The sequence below is a fragment of the Capsella rubella genome, unplaced genomic scaffold (genome assembly GCF_000375325.1).
Source record: "Capsella rubella cultivar Monte Gargano unplaced genomic scaffold, Caprub1_0 scaffold_7, whole genome shotgun sequence".
Lineage (NCBI taxonomy): Eukaryota > Viridiplantae > Streptophyta > Magnoliopsida > Brassicales > Brassicaceae > Capsella > Capsella rubella.
The window spans coordinates 4090391-4107210 of NW_006238917.1; the positions used below are offsets into that span (position 1 = coordinate 4090391).

The 16820-nt window shown below is 32.1% G+C and overlaps 2 protein-coding genes across 3 annotated transcripts; one reads left to right on the top strand and one right to left on the bottom strand.

The window, feature by feature from the left end:
* Positions 1-2359: 2359 nt before the first annotated feature.
* On the top strand, positions 2360-7220 carry LOC17880549 (pathogenesis-related homeodomain protein). Of its 2 annotated transcripts, none has more exons than XM_023779570.1 (12): positions 2360-2544; positions 3030-3499; positions 3918-4083; positions 4201-4324; positions 4444-4556; positions 4683-5027; positions 5137-5382; positions 5484-5573; positions 5715-5789; positions 5896-6336; positions 6484-6564; positions 6715-7220. In XM_023779570.1, exons 2-12 carry the CDS (start codon positions 3096-3098, stop codon positions 7015-7017), a joined length of 2388 nt encoding a protein of 795 aa, XP_023635338.1. In that variant the 5' UTR covers positions 2360-2544; positions 3030-3095; the 3' UTR covers positions 7018-7220. The 2 variants fall into 2 exon arrangements, with proteins under 2 accessions (XP_023635338.1, XP_006283148.1); XM_006283086.2 differs by having other exon boundaries at positions 5715-5765.
* A 351-nt stretch (positions 7221-7571) lies between these two features.
* On the bottom strand, positions 7572-11062 carry LOC17878060 (transcription factor bHLH27). The gene is made up of 5 exons (XM_006285027.2): positions 10906-11062; positions 10616-10781; positions 9978-10244; positions 9691-9861; positions 7572-7791 (listed from the first exon to the last, which is right to left on the bottom strand). Exons 1-5 carry the CDS (start codon positions 10983-10985, stop codon positions 7702-7704), a joined length of 774 nt encoding a protein of 257 aa, XP_006285089.1. The 5' UTR covers positions 10986-11062; the 3' UTR covers positions 7572-7701.
* Positions 11063-16820: the final 5758 nt, after the last annotated feature.

Sequence of the window (16820 nt, forward strand, 5' to 3'; positions counted from 1 at the left end):
GCATATGTTGCAATTTGGATTTTTCAAAACGGACATATAATATTCAACTACACTCGGTTAAATATTTTGGACAACGGTTTAAAATCATTATAAGTATGACCAATATTAAAACCATTGTTACATGAGCATATTTAAAATTTAAAATAGTTTCAAAATATTATAAATAAAAGGTTCAAATATATAAAACTATTAGAATTTAAAATATCGAAATATTTTTTTGAAGACATAAATGTAATTTTGGAGACATAATTTTTATTGATAATATATATTATATATCAAACTATGTAAATTTTAGATAATTCACGGGTAGTTTGTTAAAATCACAATTATAATGATAAAACGAGTTACAAATAATGTTTTTTAGGAAATGAATTCTGTTACGGGTTGGACTTTCAAAAAATATATTGTAAATATGTAATTTTTACGTATATTCCTACTTTTACTACAAAAATGGTCAAAATGAATAATTTATCGACAAATATTATTTCGTGCTATTAAATTTTCACCGTGTTTTTAATTGTATCAAAACTCAGTATATGATTATTTACTCGTTTTTTCCTTTTTTTATTTTATTTAAACTTATTATACAAATATATGATTTACCGTAATCATATATTTACTGTACTCTAACAAAATTAAAATGTAACATATTCTAATCCGATAAAAGTTATATATATGTAATTATTTCCTCCGCGTTGTAGCGCGGATCCGAACCTAGTTGATTAGTAATTTAGTAGTCGCATATTTACATGAACGAATTAACTATATATATCTTGACGAAACAACCGTACCTGAGAACTTCAATATTATTACTAGTGTGCCAAGTTTAGATATCAAGATTTATAACTGTGTATTAATGTGATGGATCGATGAAACAAAATCTACAGCCTACATGCACATTTTCAGAAGTTCAGAAAATCAATTATATACGCAGTTATGAGTGAATTATGAGGCTATGTATTTCTACATATAAACGATTAACGAAAAAAGAAAATTAATCTTGGTGTAGTTAGATCAGACTATGCCATCGAACATGTCACAAAAAAGACACGCACACATATATATAGTCTTAAAAGATAATCAACGAAATTATTATAGTTTTAAAATGTTATTTCATTAGCAGACAATTTTTTCTCGGTTTGTCTCTATAGCCCATCATTTAGATTTGAAGGGAAGATAACAATAATTTAGCAAAGCAACGTTAAGATGACGTTCATTGTATTCTTAGGACCCCCTCTCCCATGCATATAAAAAGAGAATAATACTACATTTTAACCCCACATCTCCATAAGATGACATTTCCGAGTAATGCATCCCATTTAATATAGAGACATAAATTATAATTTTGTTTTCTTGCAATCAACTAGCTCGAGACCACAAAATTTAAAGTCGGTGATTATTTACAAAACTTAATGTGAATATATCAACAATGTGAAACATATTTATACGGGCTAGCTTTGTTCTTATCTCACTTCCACCCATGTGGTGGATGCATACAAACAAAGTCCATATGTAGTCATGTGAGATCTATTAAAAAACAGTACATATTTTATGTAAAATATGCAGAATTTTAGATATAAGAGTTTAGGTAATTTACCGTCCAAATCGTCTTGATTTATTTGGCTAGCTCGGCCGACGATATATTCATTACTATATGGACCAAACCAAACCGACCCAACATTGATGTTCTAAAATAGTTGAAAAATATACAAAGTAACTAGCTTTTTAATTTGGCCGACCACAGTTACCCGCCCCACCTCTTAAATTAGGGTTGTCCAGTTACGGGTCCGGTTTCTCGATTCATCATTTACTCGATCCAAAATCTTTCAATCCAATATATGTTTTCTTGTTAATTTATAGTCGTTTGGGATTAGATTAGTTTACTTGAATATGTATTATGGTGATGGATTACTATGATATAACATCTGAATTATGGCAATGGATTACTTTGATAGATATACCATACGTAGTACCAGATATACTCATCTGAAAGTTGATTCGATGCAAATTTGGATAGTGATTTAGCTTTAACTTTTTGTCCAATTCATTTTTCTGATTAATCTCACTTGTTATTTTCCCATAATGGGCTTAAGCTGGCGATTATTCAGCCCGATAACTAATTCTAACTGGGCTGAGTCATATATACAAGAAGTCCAATTATTATGGGCTGAGTCAAACATAAGAAAACACAAAAAAGGAAATAAATTTCAATATTCGCAACTGAAAAGGAAAAAATTATTTGTTAATTTGGCATAAAAATGTAATATCTAAAACCTGAATAGGAATTTAAAAGAAGATGTCTAAATACAGGGACTCAAAACGAAAATAAATAAGAGTAGCGGAGCAGTACCATTGCCAAAGTAAAGTAGCAAAGGAGGAACGGAGAGTGACGTAAAAACCCGACCGTTGAAAGCACCCTTTCAACTCGCCGCCGGTGACTCAATCCTCAAAATTACAGTATCTCCCATTTCCCTTGTTGTAAAGATCTTCACTTTGGCTTCATCCTTCCCAATTCCTCAAACCCATCTCCTTACCCTCTTCCAGGTTTTGCTTTCTTCTGTTAAACAACTTAGGCTTTTGTTCTATGTATATGTCTGATGTGTTGGTTCTTCCGATTAATCAAAGTTACGATTCCTTTGCTCAGATTAGTTTTAGAACTTCGAATTTTTTGTGTTTTTTGAATTTTTTTGTAATGTTTTTGGGTCATGAGCATGATTAAAGAAGATGTGAAGAGATTAGTGTTGTGTTTTGGTTAGTCTAGTGTTCGATCTGTTTCTTTATCTTGTATAAAAGTGTCAGCTTCAATCAGAAATCTGCAATTAAAAGTCAAAAACATGTCTGAATTAAGTAGTGCCTTTAATGTGTATACTGTGTGTTGTTTCTTAAATCGTATGAGACTTGATTCAGTCCTTTTCACTGTGGGATGTCAATTAAATGGGGGATTAGAAACCATAGATATGATTTCAAAACCAAGTTGGGTTTGTGTGTATGTGAGGAAACTGATTTGGGAAGGGTGTTGGAATTTTCAGGGTAAGATCTTATATGAAATGATCTGCTAAAGAGGAGTATAAGTCTCTGTGATCGGGGAAATCAATATGGAGGAGATTGAAACAAAGGGGAGAATTACGCGCGAAACCACCGAAAAGGCTTGTGTTTCAGTTCAGAGAATTGGGTCTACCTTACTTTCATCACTTGTCAAGAAAGGTAAAGAAACATCAAATAAGAGGAATCCTAAGCCTAATAAGCGCAAAACCGAAGAAGAACTATGTTCAAAATCTAGAAACAAGAAGTGTTCTCGAGGATGGGTACATTGTGAGGAGAAGGAAGAGAAAGGTAAGAAAACAAGGAAGAGGAAAAGTAAGAGACAGCAGAAGGATAATAAGGTTGAGGTAGATGATTCGTTACGGTTGCAGAGGCGAACAAGGTATTTGCTCATTAAGATGAAGATGCAGCAGAATCTTATCGATGCATATGCAACTGAAGGTTGGAAAGGTCAGAGGTACAGAATTTAAATTTCTTCTCTATTGACTCGGGGTATTTATATGGAAAACCGTTTGCAATTACGATTTTCTCGGATATATTACCAAAAGAATAATTTCTTATGCGTTACAAACGCGTTTGATTAACTTTATAGCTGTCAATAGTTCGGTCCATAGATTTTTTTTTGTTTGTATTCAGCCTTTTTCTGTTTCCAAATTGAATGTCTATTCTCCTATGTTTTCCTTAGGCCACAATTGTTTCAAATGTTAAAGAAACGAACTTAGCATTTGCATTTGCGTTTACATCTTATATTATTCTAACTATTATCTTTAGTTTCAGATTTGAAATGCAAACGCAAACGCAAAGAAACAATTGTGGCCTCATTTAGTTGCAAACAGTTATTTGGTTCGACTCATGTATTTCCATGTTTTCTTCAGCCGAGAAAAGATAAGACCAGACAAGGAGCTTGAGAGAGCACGAAAACAGATTTTAAACTGCAAGCTTGGACTACGCGACGCCATTCGCCAGCTGGACCTGCTTAGTTCTGTGGGAAGCATGGAAGATAAAGCGATAGCTCCAGATGGATCTATTCATCATGACCATGTAAATAAATCTCTATTTATTTCCACAACACCATCTCCATTCTCTAATTCATATCTTTATGGGCGAGGCTAAAAATTACACTTGAGAATTCCCTGATGGAGTTTTTATCTTCTGTAGATATTTTGTGCGGAATGCAATTCTCGTGAAGCTTTTCTGGAAAATGATATAATACTTTGTGATGGAACGTGTAATCGAGCATTTCACCAGAAGTGCCTTGACCCTCCTTTGGAAACAGAGAACAGTATGCTTTGGCTATCTATTACATATACATATTTATTGTCTTAGAGAAATTATACAGTGTGGCTTCTCCGCCTGATTTTCTTTTTCCTCAAATCATATTGCTTTCAATAATCTCAACAGTACCTCCCGGAGATCAGGGCTGGTTTTGCAAAGTTTGTGATTGCAAGATGGAAATCATCGACACAATGAATGCACAAATTGGAACGCATTTCCCTGAGGATAGCAACTGGCAGGTAAACTTTTGCAAGTACCAGAGTCTTTCATTTGGTGTGAACGCGAGATAGAGACACTGTACTATCAGAACGCTGCTTTACACTTCTAATTTTGAAAACCTTACCTTTTTTTTTTATGTGGATAAGGATATCTTCAAAGAGGAAGCTAGTCTTCCTATTGGATCTGAAGCTGGACTTAACAACGAAGCGGATTGGCCTTCTGATGACTCTAAGGATGATGACTATGACCCTGAAATGAGGGAAAACGGTGTAGGAAGCAGCAGCAACGTTAGTGGTGGTGGTGTTGGTGATAATGATGGAGAAAGCATGTCAACTAGCGTGAGCTTATCTTCTGATGGTGTAGCCCTTTCAACAGGATCATGGGAAGGCAATGGATTTAGCAATATGATGGACCAATGCGAAACAAGTAATGAAGAAACTGTATGTGGGCCAAGACAGCGAAGGACTGTTGACTATACAAAGTTGTACTATGTGAGTACCATGTCCATGGATTTTTAAATCCCTTCAATGTTAATCTGCTATAGTTTGTTACTGATGGTTGTTTTGGTGGTGAATTTTTGGGCTTTATTTTATTTATCAGGAAATGTTTGGAAAGGATGCAGTTATGCAAGAGCAAGGTAGTGAAGATGAAGACTGGGGTCCGAATGACCGAAGGAGGAGAAAAAAAGAATCTGATGTAACAAGCAACCCTGTAAGTATGTGTGAAAGCAGTAAGAAAGATCAAGTTGCTATACAAATACCAGAACAGAGTGAGAGAGTTTCTGCTTCTGTGGAAGATAAAGGAGGTCGAAGGCCAATGTTCAGACTCCCAAAAGCTGCAGTTGAGGTATGAAATTGCTTCTTCCCTGCCTTAGTATCTTATATATGTGTAAAGCGAAGAGAAAAATTCCATTACTAAGTTTGAAATTGTTTGCATAAATGTACCAGAAGCTACGCCTAGTGTTTGCAGAGAATGAGCTTCCTTCAAAAGCTGTGAGGGATAGGCTTTCAAAAGAGCTGAGTCTTGATCCAGAGAAGGTAAACGTGTACCAGATTTTTTTTTATCTACCAGTGTTTCTTTGATTATTGGAAGGTTATAAGGCTCATTCAAAGAGCTAACGAACATATGGTTTTCTTAGTTTTGCTTTGTTCTTCACATGCTTAGATTTCTTATTTCAGGTCAGCAAATGGTTTAAAAATTCACGGTATATGGCACTGAGGAATAGGAGGGTAAATAACTCGTTACTGAACTGTGTAATTACTTGCTTCATTCTCACATGTGAAAATTTATGTCATTATCTGGATCCCTTAAGAGACTACAGTGAGATCGATCATGAAGTCAATTCTTTTTGTATGACAGGCGGAGAGCGTGAAACAACCTGAGCATTCTAAGATGGTCTCTGGACCAGAAGCAGTCATGGAGACCAACACAGATACAAACGAAGCTCAAAATACTTTGGAGGAGACTTTTCCACCCGGATATAATGATTTCGTTACGAATCAGAAAACTATTTCTCCCTCTAATAACAACCAGGAGGTTCCTGAGGATACTAAGACAGTCTCTGGTGGAGACTCTGGACCAGAAGCAGTCATGGAGAACAACATAGATGCAAATGAAGTTCAAGATACTTTGGATGAGACTGTCCCACCCGGATTTAATGATTCAGCTACCAGTCAGAAAATTCTCTCTCCCTGTAATAACAACCAGGAGGAGATTCAACAGGCCAATGTCTCCTATCCTACACTCACAGTTGAAACACAACAGTATCTGGAACAGAATGACTCGTCTTTTGCTCTAGTGGTAAGATAGAAATTAGCCCTTTTTGCCAAAATAAGTTTATAAGAACATATATATTATCAAAAATACCATGATTAGTTACTGCTTCTGCCTTGCCCAATGGTTTTGAAGAATTTTAGAGTTATAAAGTTGTTTTCTTATTGTGTTCAGCCACATGAAGAGCTAAGCAGCGAAATTAGCTTAAAAACTGCTGTAAAGGAGAAAGAGACAGAGAGTAAGACGAACAAAGAGGTAAGATACAAATTAACCATTTCGGCAAAATGAGATTATGCAACATATTTAAAATAAAAACTCTCGCAGTTCTACTTCCATAAACTTGCCTTGACCAGTGATTTTGGAAAATTTTAGATTTTGTAAGTCATCTGTTTTAATTGTGTTCAGCCACATGAAGAGCTAAGAAGCGAAATGAGCTTAAAGGTAGCTGAAGAGGAGGAGGAGGAGACAGAGAGCAAGATGACAGGAGAGGAGGAAGAGACAGAGAGCAAGATGACAGAAGAGGAAGCATTCGAAGCAGTAATGGAGATGCTTTGTAGAACAGAAAACAAGTTGCTGGACGTGACTCAGAGGCTTGAGAGATTTAAAACACCGAAAGGCCGGAAAAGGTTAGGCAAGTCTTCTTCTTCTTTACTTGAAGAAGACTCAGTAGTGTATGTTCCAATAGCAGAGATCATGGAGAAGAGGTAAACAATAATAATAATTATATTAAAAAAAAGAATCCATTGCAGAAGTTTTGGTATTGTTTAGATTCTTTTGGAAACTTAGGTCTCAAGAATACCTAATGTAGTTTTTGTATTATTCAGTTTGTATGTGTCATTTAAACTACAGAGAACTCCCAGGAAAAAATAAAATCTGGGATTTTTAAAAATAGAATTTTAGTTGTGTTCTAATACAGTTTTCTTTAATTGCCTGAAGAAATCTATAATTGCCTGAAGAACATATGTCCCCTTAAGAAGCTTACTGTACGTCACTTTTGTAAGGTGAGAAACATGTGTTGTCTAACTTTACAGATCAAATAGAAACAAATGGCATATCTCTTTATCTACAATATGCATTTGTTTTCTTCTGTTCATCAATCAAAAACAAAAAGCATCCACACGATAATCTTCTTATAAAAAGTCCTAATTTGCTTTTTTTCTTAACCTTTTTCTTTATATGTGTTTGAATCCAACAGCTCGAGTTGGATTGTCACTACTTAAAATTTAAATGGGACATTTATTAGATATGTGTATAGTTTTGAGTTTTCATAAAGGAACGTGCATGTATTATTATTGTAATACCATCAGACGTGACGTTTTGTAGCTCAGAAGATAAATAAACCCTTACAACAATGTACCTCTTCACATATAGAAAGAAAAAAAAAAATCTGATTTAGAAGTTGATAAGATAATTTGGATCGTTATAAGCTGCAATTGCCATTTGTATCTTGGCCTCTACCGCATTGCTTTCCTCTTCATCCGCCTGCATTACCATAATTATATACAAGGTTATTCGAAACTATATCTAACTCACATGCTGTATAATCAAAGTATTAATTCGAGCTTACGAGCTTATTTGGAATAAAATATGTTTAGGAAAACCACAACTGATCAAATCTGTTTATATACGACAAAGCATGCATAAGTAATATAATTATTTCGAGTGGAAATTAGATTAGGAGTGTAAAGTCATTACTTTTGTATATATAAAAGAAAGATAAAGACAGGTTTTGAAAATGAAATGATCGACTTTTGTATTTGTTTATATAATGATTGGAGCTCAAATATTTCACCAACTCCCCATGATTCCCCACTCTTGTCTCTATTACCTTACTGTATTTTTAGCGTCTGATTATATTAATTTGTGTTTAAGGAAATGTTATAAACGATATATGCTATTACTATATGTTTGTAGGTTTACCTTTCCAACCTACACGAAATCTAATGTTGGATCACGAAAACTAACATTTTCAAAATAAAAGAAACTAGCTTTAGGTGTAATTAGATTCTTCTATATTAACCAAAGTCCTAGTATTTGAATGATAAGAAACTACAGTAGATTGGAGAAAGTGATAAAACAGAAACAAAAATAATAACTCTTAACGAATCCAAACAAGAATAAGGTTTAGGAACTACTATGAAGAGACCTTTTATGTAATATATTTAACCAAAATTAGTAACTAGCATAATGAAAGGGGTTACTAAAGAACATATATTCTAGCTTAACATTAATTAAACGTTCAATCATCTCCTATGAAAGTTGCTAATTAGCAGACGAAATTAGCTTAGCCGGCATTTTACTATTGTTTAATTTGGATAAAGAACTAATGTAAGGTATAATAGTGGGAGGAAAAAGTCACGTGCTAATAACGAGTGAATGAGAAAGAGACAAACGTGAGGTTTATATTATAGGAGTAGTATATATATATATATATTAGCCACGTTTTTGTGGTGCTGCTATACGTTCGTTCAGACGACGCTTTTACGCGGCACCTAAGATTTTATTTCACACACACAAACGTAATTAAATTAGTCTAATAATTTTTGGAGTATGACATTTAACTTTTAAGCGAATCTAACCCCTCCTCAAAAACAAAAACAAAAGTCAAGGCGATTTTCGAAAGAAAAAAAATGTGATGGGGCTCGAGGCCACCTCAATAATTGGAGCTTTTAATTGATTTGATTAGGATATTATTATATAAGAAGACAAATTAGTAAATACTTAAGGTGTAATGTGAATTAAGGTCCACTTAATGGAGACAAGTGGGAACAAAGTAGTAATTAGAATGGGTCCGTGTCTAAAGGTTTACCCTTTTGAATTTGATAGTGATTTTTGTATAAAATAGTTTGAATAAACCTATTTTATTTTCTTTTAAAGCAAAAATCTAATAAAAGAACAATTTACTTTACTAAAGCATATCATATCCTTTTTATTCTATACTAAGTTATTGACACCTACGAGAGATTTGTCTACGTGCCGTCAAGGCGACCATATTTTCCAATATCACCCCAAAAAATAAATAAGAATATGAATTAGCTTTGAAATATGACAAAAGATTTGGAAAATGAGGTTTGAATAGTTGCTACTTGCGACAGGATAAATATAGACAAATATTTTTGGTTGGTGTGTTTTTATAGTCCGACAAGTGCCTAATCTTTTTATATAGCGTATTGTAATTAACATATTAGAGAGAATCTTCTAAACTATATTATCATATCTTTTCAATAAACATTTTATAATTTGGGTTGATCAGTGCAAAATGAGCTTCAGCCGAAACAAACACACATATTTCTCTAAATGGATTTAGAATCTTGTAGTTTGTACTAGCTAGTATCGCATTACCAAATTGTAAAAATATGAGAGAGAGTGATTGTGTGTGACCTGGAGGAAGAGAGTGGTCGAGAGACGAGAGGAGAAGGAAGAGAAGTTAGTAGTGAGAACGTTGAGGTTCAAAGACTCCAACACTTTACAAAGCTGCAACATTGTCTCTCTCTTCTTGCTACATGTTATGCATACCACTACTGTCTTCTCTCCCATCCATGTCACCTTCATCTGTTTTTCATATTAATAAAAATTTGAGGAATATAATTAACTTTACTCCCAAAGAAGTGTATTTTAAAATTATTCAACCAAAAAAATATATATAATACATAGTACTTAGTACTTACTTCGAGAACTTCAATGGGAGAGTATTGTACTCTAGTGTTGTAATCCGTCTGCTTGACCTTCTTGGATCTCATGAAAATATTGTCGGAAAAATCATCTTGGAGAGGATTTTCTGAAAAATTATTGACGCAATCGTAATCTTTTATCGGATTTTCTAGTAATGTTGATCGTGATTCCAGCTCTCTGATCTCTGCTTCAAGCCTCTTCTCTTGTTCAATAAGTTCTTGCATATAATCAATTGAATCTTTGATGACAGAGGCCTTGTCCAACTAAAATAATATACACAAACATGATTAATATTTTAATTAAATACAATCCTAATAAAATCATCTACACGAACACAATTATACGCTATCAGGGGACCAAAATACATTTTAGTATGGATTTAGAGTATCAAAAGTTTGGTTTGCCTTTTTATTTAATGTTGGTTGGATTTGGTTTAACCAAATTGTATGGTTTTATTTCCTTTTTAAAAGAAACAAGAGATAAAAAAAAAATCGCTGCTTATTCGTATTTAATTTTTGTCGACCAAAAGAAATTTGCTGGTGACGAAACTTTTATTTATTAAATTATGTAGATACAAAAAGAGACAGTTGGATAAATTAATACTAAGAGAAACCATTAATGGAATAAATCAGACCTTGGTAATATTGGGAACGACTGATCGGAGAGCAAAGAGTCTCTGATTAAGCTTCTGGCGTCTGTTCCTCTCAGAGACAACGTTCTTAGAAGAAGCCGGCGATGTTGCTGCTCCGTCCGGCGAACTAGACTCTCCCGAACCTGAAAACGCTTCCTCCATTGGCCAACTATATTTTTTTATAATTCATTTTCAAAACAACAATCTCATTACATTAGTTAATATAATTACCATGTTACAAAGGATTTAAGGAGAAAAAAATAGAAAGGCAGTTCACAAGATTCTGGAAGTACCTGTCAAATTCGAGTTCTTGATTCTGGAAGAACATTGTGGTTTCCCAGTAATTCTTGTACTCATGTTCCAGATCTTCCATTTTCGGGTATACACACAAAAAAAGAGAGAAGGATTCTTTCTTGAAACGGAAGGTTTTGTTTTGTTCTTTCTTTCTTTGTGTTGTGTCTTTCTGTTAAGTGTAGTACTATCAACAAAAAACAAGAAGTGGGCCGATGATTTTATAGACAAAAGAAGAAGCGTCTGACAGAGAGGTTTTTAGGCACGTGTTATATTGTTTGTATAATCTCCTGATCCAATCTTGACCGTTCAATTTCGATATCAAAATTCTGATTCCTTTTCTCTAATTATATATAACAATGAAATATTAGTTATCGTATCTTTCTCCTTAATATGCATTAGTTTAGTCATCATATATTTCCCTATACATATATATGTTTTACTTTACAGTTCCAAATTATTATTTTTGGTTATGATCGAATCATATTGTCTGAGCATAATTAAGGGCAAGAATATCATAGATATTTACTCGATTTATTTTCTAATTTACTAGGATACGACATTGAAAGTTAAGAGACGATGTGTTTATAAAAAAAAAATATATATATGATAGGCAATTTCAGAATTCAAATATTAAAACATAGGTACATCATGGTTATGTGTATGCGTACGTAATGATTATGGCCAATAATGGTGATGATTAAGTTTGATTGTCAACTTATTTTTTCTTGAGCTTTTATTGAAAATAACTTAATAGGGCCCAATAGATTCTTTAATGTCCCTTGATTTGAATGCTAGCAAATCTATGGTTAATTTTATTTATCTGTGACCCTTCTGGATGCTTTCTTTTGCGTAAACATATGTACCATAAAACTCCATCTTCTATCATGTTGCTATATATGAAATCACTTACTTGAGGTACTATTACAAATTTTTACCTATAACCATGGACTTATATATATATCAATAGACACAAAAATAGTGGCTTCGAAAAGCAAAATTATGTGGGATTGATCCAAAATCTAAGTTACAAAAGAATCATATATCATAGAAAGCATAGATGTCATGAATCATTGATGAGAACCATTTCTTCAAATTGTATATGCAATTTTATTGCAAGTGTTAGTAAAGAAACATTGATTGTTTAATGGTGTAAACTGAATTTGAAAGTTTTATAAAACAATCAATAAACATTTTTTTATGGTTGTGGAAATATTTATTTTTTATCAACGGTTCGGTATCATACGTTGTAAGTTCTCAATTCTTTCAAGCATTTATAAATCATGAAAAATACATCAATAAAAGTGAAGGCGATCACTACGACTGACCTATTACTTAAAAGGGACCAGGTTCATCTGCCTCAACATAAAAATAGATCGTTGTCGTCCAAAAATTGGATGACCTAAGATAAAGAATTCTAACTTCTAAGGTAAATTTATTTTGTTTCTTTATCAAAATATACATATTATTATGTTGGAGAACGTATCAATAATTTTCATGCGAATTAGCAGATGGGCACAAACAAATACGTACATGTCCACACTATCAATCCTGTTGATTTGACGTCCAACGACAAAAATGTTTAACCCGTTTATCATCTGAGTTGACCAGTAGTCACGTGGACGTGGAGCACTGATTTTGGATTATTTATAATTATTAAAAAATTAAAGTAGTTTAAGTGTGAATGTATAAAACTCTATGTACATCTTATTTTGTTATACACAAATTATAGTCGTAGTCTTTGAAATGCAGTGGACGGAAGATATTAAAAAATGTAAATGAATTATGGTACGTTTTATCGGCTTTGTTTTATATGCAGTGATTATATATTCAGGACTTTGTATACGTTACGGAAACTGAGTTTTAGAAACAAATTGGAGAAATTTTAATCGAACCTTAGAACTCAGATCAAATGTGTGACTCAATTACAGTCACACTCTTTCTGAAAAGTAATTTGTATGGGGAAGTGTTGTATTTTAGATGTATGAACAGAAACGAACAGTGTTTGGTTCCCATATAATTGTGATTATACGTCAAAATGTCGTGGCATGGGTGGCTCAAACATGATCTCGGTGATCAAAGATAATTATAAAAATATTCGTTGGCAACATACTACTTATGTTACCACGTGTATGGAGGAGATTATATATGACATAACTTTTATATATAGTTTTGGACCTATGGTTAAGAATTCATTCAAACGTCTTATTATTATTATTCAATACTTAATGTGCATATTAATTGTAGTATATTTAATATTAGATATTGGATAATATAAAATATTTAGGCTAAAAGCAAATTAGCTATTTTATATGTGGAAGATTCATAAATCTCTGGATGACTCACCATGCAAAAATATATATGTGATTGATGATATTAGGTTGAAATGTCAACTAAACATTCCCGATATTGTCGGATTCTTATTATATAATTTGGTTTATAAATTGAACAATTAACATAGATTCCACTTCTGAAACTTCTTTCGTTTCCTTACAAAATACTACAAGTAAGAAGTGGTTTCTAGAAGAAAACATATACTTGGACGCTGGACTCTGGAGCTAGAACTATTCCTTCCTCTAAATATATTCTAACAAGATCCGTTCACGTTTGCTAGGATATGAGTAGTTCGAATTCGTATCAATCTTACGTTACGATTTATACTCTATAGATTTTGGTTATCCAACTTTGACGACCTAAATTTTAGTCAGTAAACAAAATGAAAAAAAAAGTATAGAAAGAGGGGTAAAGAAGCATATTGGGCTTAACTAGACACGTATTGGCCTAGAAAATTATGCATCACGGTTTATAATATATAGCCCGTTTGAGTATGTAGTTAGTGTTGAGTGTTTGACTGTGTAATGAAAATCTTATGCATGATATTGGCCCACAACCACCATTCAAACAGGATGAAATGTTAAATCACTTCTTATGGTATATATATGACATATAATACAGTTTTTTGAAAATGTTGGAATTACATCTGATTTTCCTAAAATAATTGGTAGCTTTCATGAAGTTTTAAAACACAAGCCTAGCTACGACCATGGTGTTCCGTAGCGAGACACCAGGCTTTGCAGGAGTGGAAACATTAAAAACACTAAGGATAAGATGTGGTTTTGATAGAAGTTTTTGGGTGACTCAACTCCACTACCAATATTGTTTTAGGTTTATATATTTTACAATATATATCGTAAAAGTGAATTTGAGTCATTGGAGCCTTTTAGAACGACGACTGAAGCATAAGCTAAGATCTTCACTTCTGACTATCCAAAATGCATGGAGTTCCGGTTATGAACAGATATGTAATGTTTGAATGAGATTGCAGTTTGATGGGTTAAAAACTTAAAAATAAAGAACATTTAACAGATAAATAATTAACTAACTGTATTTCAGTCGACTTACTTACTATGTTTTATTTTCAGTCAATTACTCTTTGAAATCTACAACCTTATCATCTAATGTGTTGGTTTATTCAAGTTTATAGTTTACTTCCATTATTTAGGTTTTCACCGAACAAAGAAATCATTTCTTTTTGCAATCCGGTGACTAGTGAAGAATGAAGATTATGAAAATGAGTATGAAATTTAGCCAAACTGTTATACCATTTCTTTTTACATCTCTTAAGTTTCCTCGTTTCAACTTAGCTTAGAGACTTAGAGTTATGGAAACTTCTACTTTAGCCTCCTCATTAGTTAGTTTTCACATAAATTTAAGAGAAATAAAGTTTTATTTTGTATATAAAGCAAGTTCCTTTACGTCAGTATATTGTAAAAATCAATATCTTACGTAATTATACTATTCGTTTGGACAACAACATTGATCTGAAGAAATACAATCATCAACATGTAACTTCTATTTGGAAATCATGTTTATTAATTATCCGAAAAAAAGGAAAAAGTAAACTATGATATATTTTCTTTAATTTCCAGTAGAAAAACAATTAAAAAGAATAAAACGATTAAAAATAGAACTTATATAGGTATTGAATAATTTATTTGTCTTGTGATGGAAGTAAAGAAACATTCGTTCAACAGTACCCAACAAAAGACAAATACAAAAGTGAATGAAAATAAAATGTGTTAAAAAGAAAGAGCTTAATTATTCCTCTTTGACCGATCCTTTCCAATGATTTGTTTCGTTTTTCGTTTACGCTTTCAATATTTCTCTTTTTTTTTTAAAGAAAATTTGATACTGTATTAGTTAATTTAAGCAGTTAAGTACACCAGTAATGAATTTTTATTACTAATTAATTTGGGCATTGCTATTCTTTTCCATCCACACACAAAATTATTCTTGTTCAACATTGTTAACATATACTTATAACATACATATATATATATATATATATATATATGTATGATGTATCTATATGTAATTAACGTGGTCACTATTTACTAATATAAATGTAGAAACTAAAGTTAATTAATATTCCAAAATAAAACAAAAGTAAAGATAAATATGATCTTTAGTTTTGGATACGACGCTAGATGATCAAAAGAATCATATGAAAACCAAAGTTTCATCTTTTTCAGTTATAAAAAAATAGTGAAAACTATCCATAAAAGATGTAAAAGGAGTTAAAAATGCTTTTTTGACTGCAATAGTTGAACATTGTACTACTACATATCGTAATATCGTATAACCCACTTTAATCTTCCGGCCCTTTCTATGAAAAGACTTATTATTATTATTATTATTATTATTATTATTATTATTATATTATATAACATCTAAAATGATATGGTCTCCTATAAATTTTATAAGTTCAAATTATTTCCCTTCATCTAATGAATAGAGAAACACTTTATTAATTAGTCCTAAGCGTAATAATCATAATTAATTAGAACCATTTTGATTACTTTGATTTAAATTTGCTAACGTACATATTTGCGTGTGGGCTTTCTGCCCTTGATAATTTATTTAAGCCCAAATAATTTAGTTATAAAGTTGCATAGTAAACCGGCCACTTACGCTACGATGTGTAATTAAACCGGTCGAATAGATTTGTCAAGCAATCAAAGAAACTTAGCAATAGAGGTTGCTGAAACTTTTTTTTTAGAAATATTAAAAGTAGGAATCATCACATTTTTCATCTATATATTTTCAGAAGTTAATTTATCTTTTTGTCAAAAACTTAGCATTTTTGCTTTGGTGAATGACTAAAGTAAATTAAAACTTGTTCTGAAAGACTTAAGCGAATATTTATATTTTTAATAAACATCACCATTTCTCATATATATATATATATATATATATATATATATATCCAATCTAGCTTAGCTAATTTTATCTTTATTATCCGAGACAATAGCCCTAAAGTTGTGAAACTATAATGATGAGACTAGTTTTATTTTATAAACTTTTCTTTATTCGAACTTTAAATCTGATTTCTTTAATCTAACCTGGAGGTTATGATTTATGAAAGAAGAAAAGATAATCGATCTGATCAAAGTAACCCTAAGCTGTAACCTTTATACCATTGGAAGATTTACTTTCTTTTGAAAAAAAAGTCTTTAAATTAAAATTCACAATTTCACATAAAAAGAAGATTTATAAAGGAGAGAAAAAAAGGAAAAACAATAAAGAGAAATATTCTCGTTGGGATCAGAGAAACTAAGAGATCGGAGAAAGAATGTGGCAGCAATGATCAGCTAATACGTCATCGTTTTTTATGCATGCAGTACAGATTAAGTCATACAAAATGAAGCAAAACGAGAAAGTGAAAGTACTTAACTATCTTATTAGGGGACACATATATATACATTTTATTTTTATTATAACCTTTTCTTTTTGCTTTTTATTTTGTTTTTCCATTTTTATTCTTCTTCTTGAGCTGTAACTTTAATCACATTCTCTTAGATTTCAGGGGAAAAAAGCTCTTCACACCTTCCTTCTTTATTCTTTTCTTTGCTTTCGT

Coding starts and splice junctions, on each gene's coding strand:
- LOC17878060 (XM_006285027.2), bottom strand. CDS start 10,985: ATGGAAGATCTGGAACATGAGTACAAGAATTACTGGGAAACCACAATG. Junction 10,245..10,615: donor TCGTTCCCAATATTACCAAG/GTCTGATTTATT, acceptor ATATTATTTTAG/TTGGACAAGGCCTCTGTCAT. Junction 9,862..9,977: donor CTCCCATTGAAGTTCTCGAA/GTAAGTACTAAG, acceptor TATGAAAAACAG/ATGAAGGTGACATGGATGGG.
- LOC17880549 (XM_023779570.1), top strand. CDS start 3,096: ATGGAGGAGATTGAAACAAAGGGGAGAATTACGCGCGAAACCACCGAA. Junction 4,557..4,682: donor CTGAGGATAGCAACTGGCAG/GTAAACTTTTGC, acceptor TATGTGGATAAG/GATATCTTCAAAGAGGAAGC. Junction 5,790..5,895: donor ATAACTCGTTACTGAACTGT/GTAATTACTTGC, acceptor TTTGTATGACAG/GCGGAGAGCGTGAAACAACC.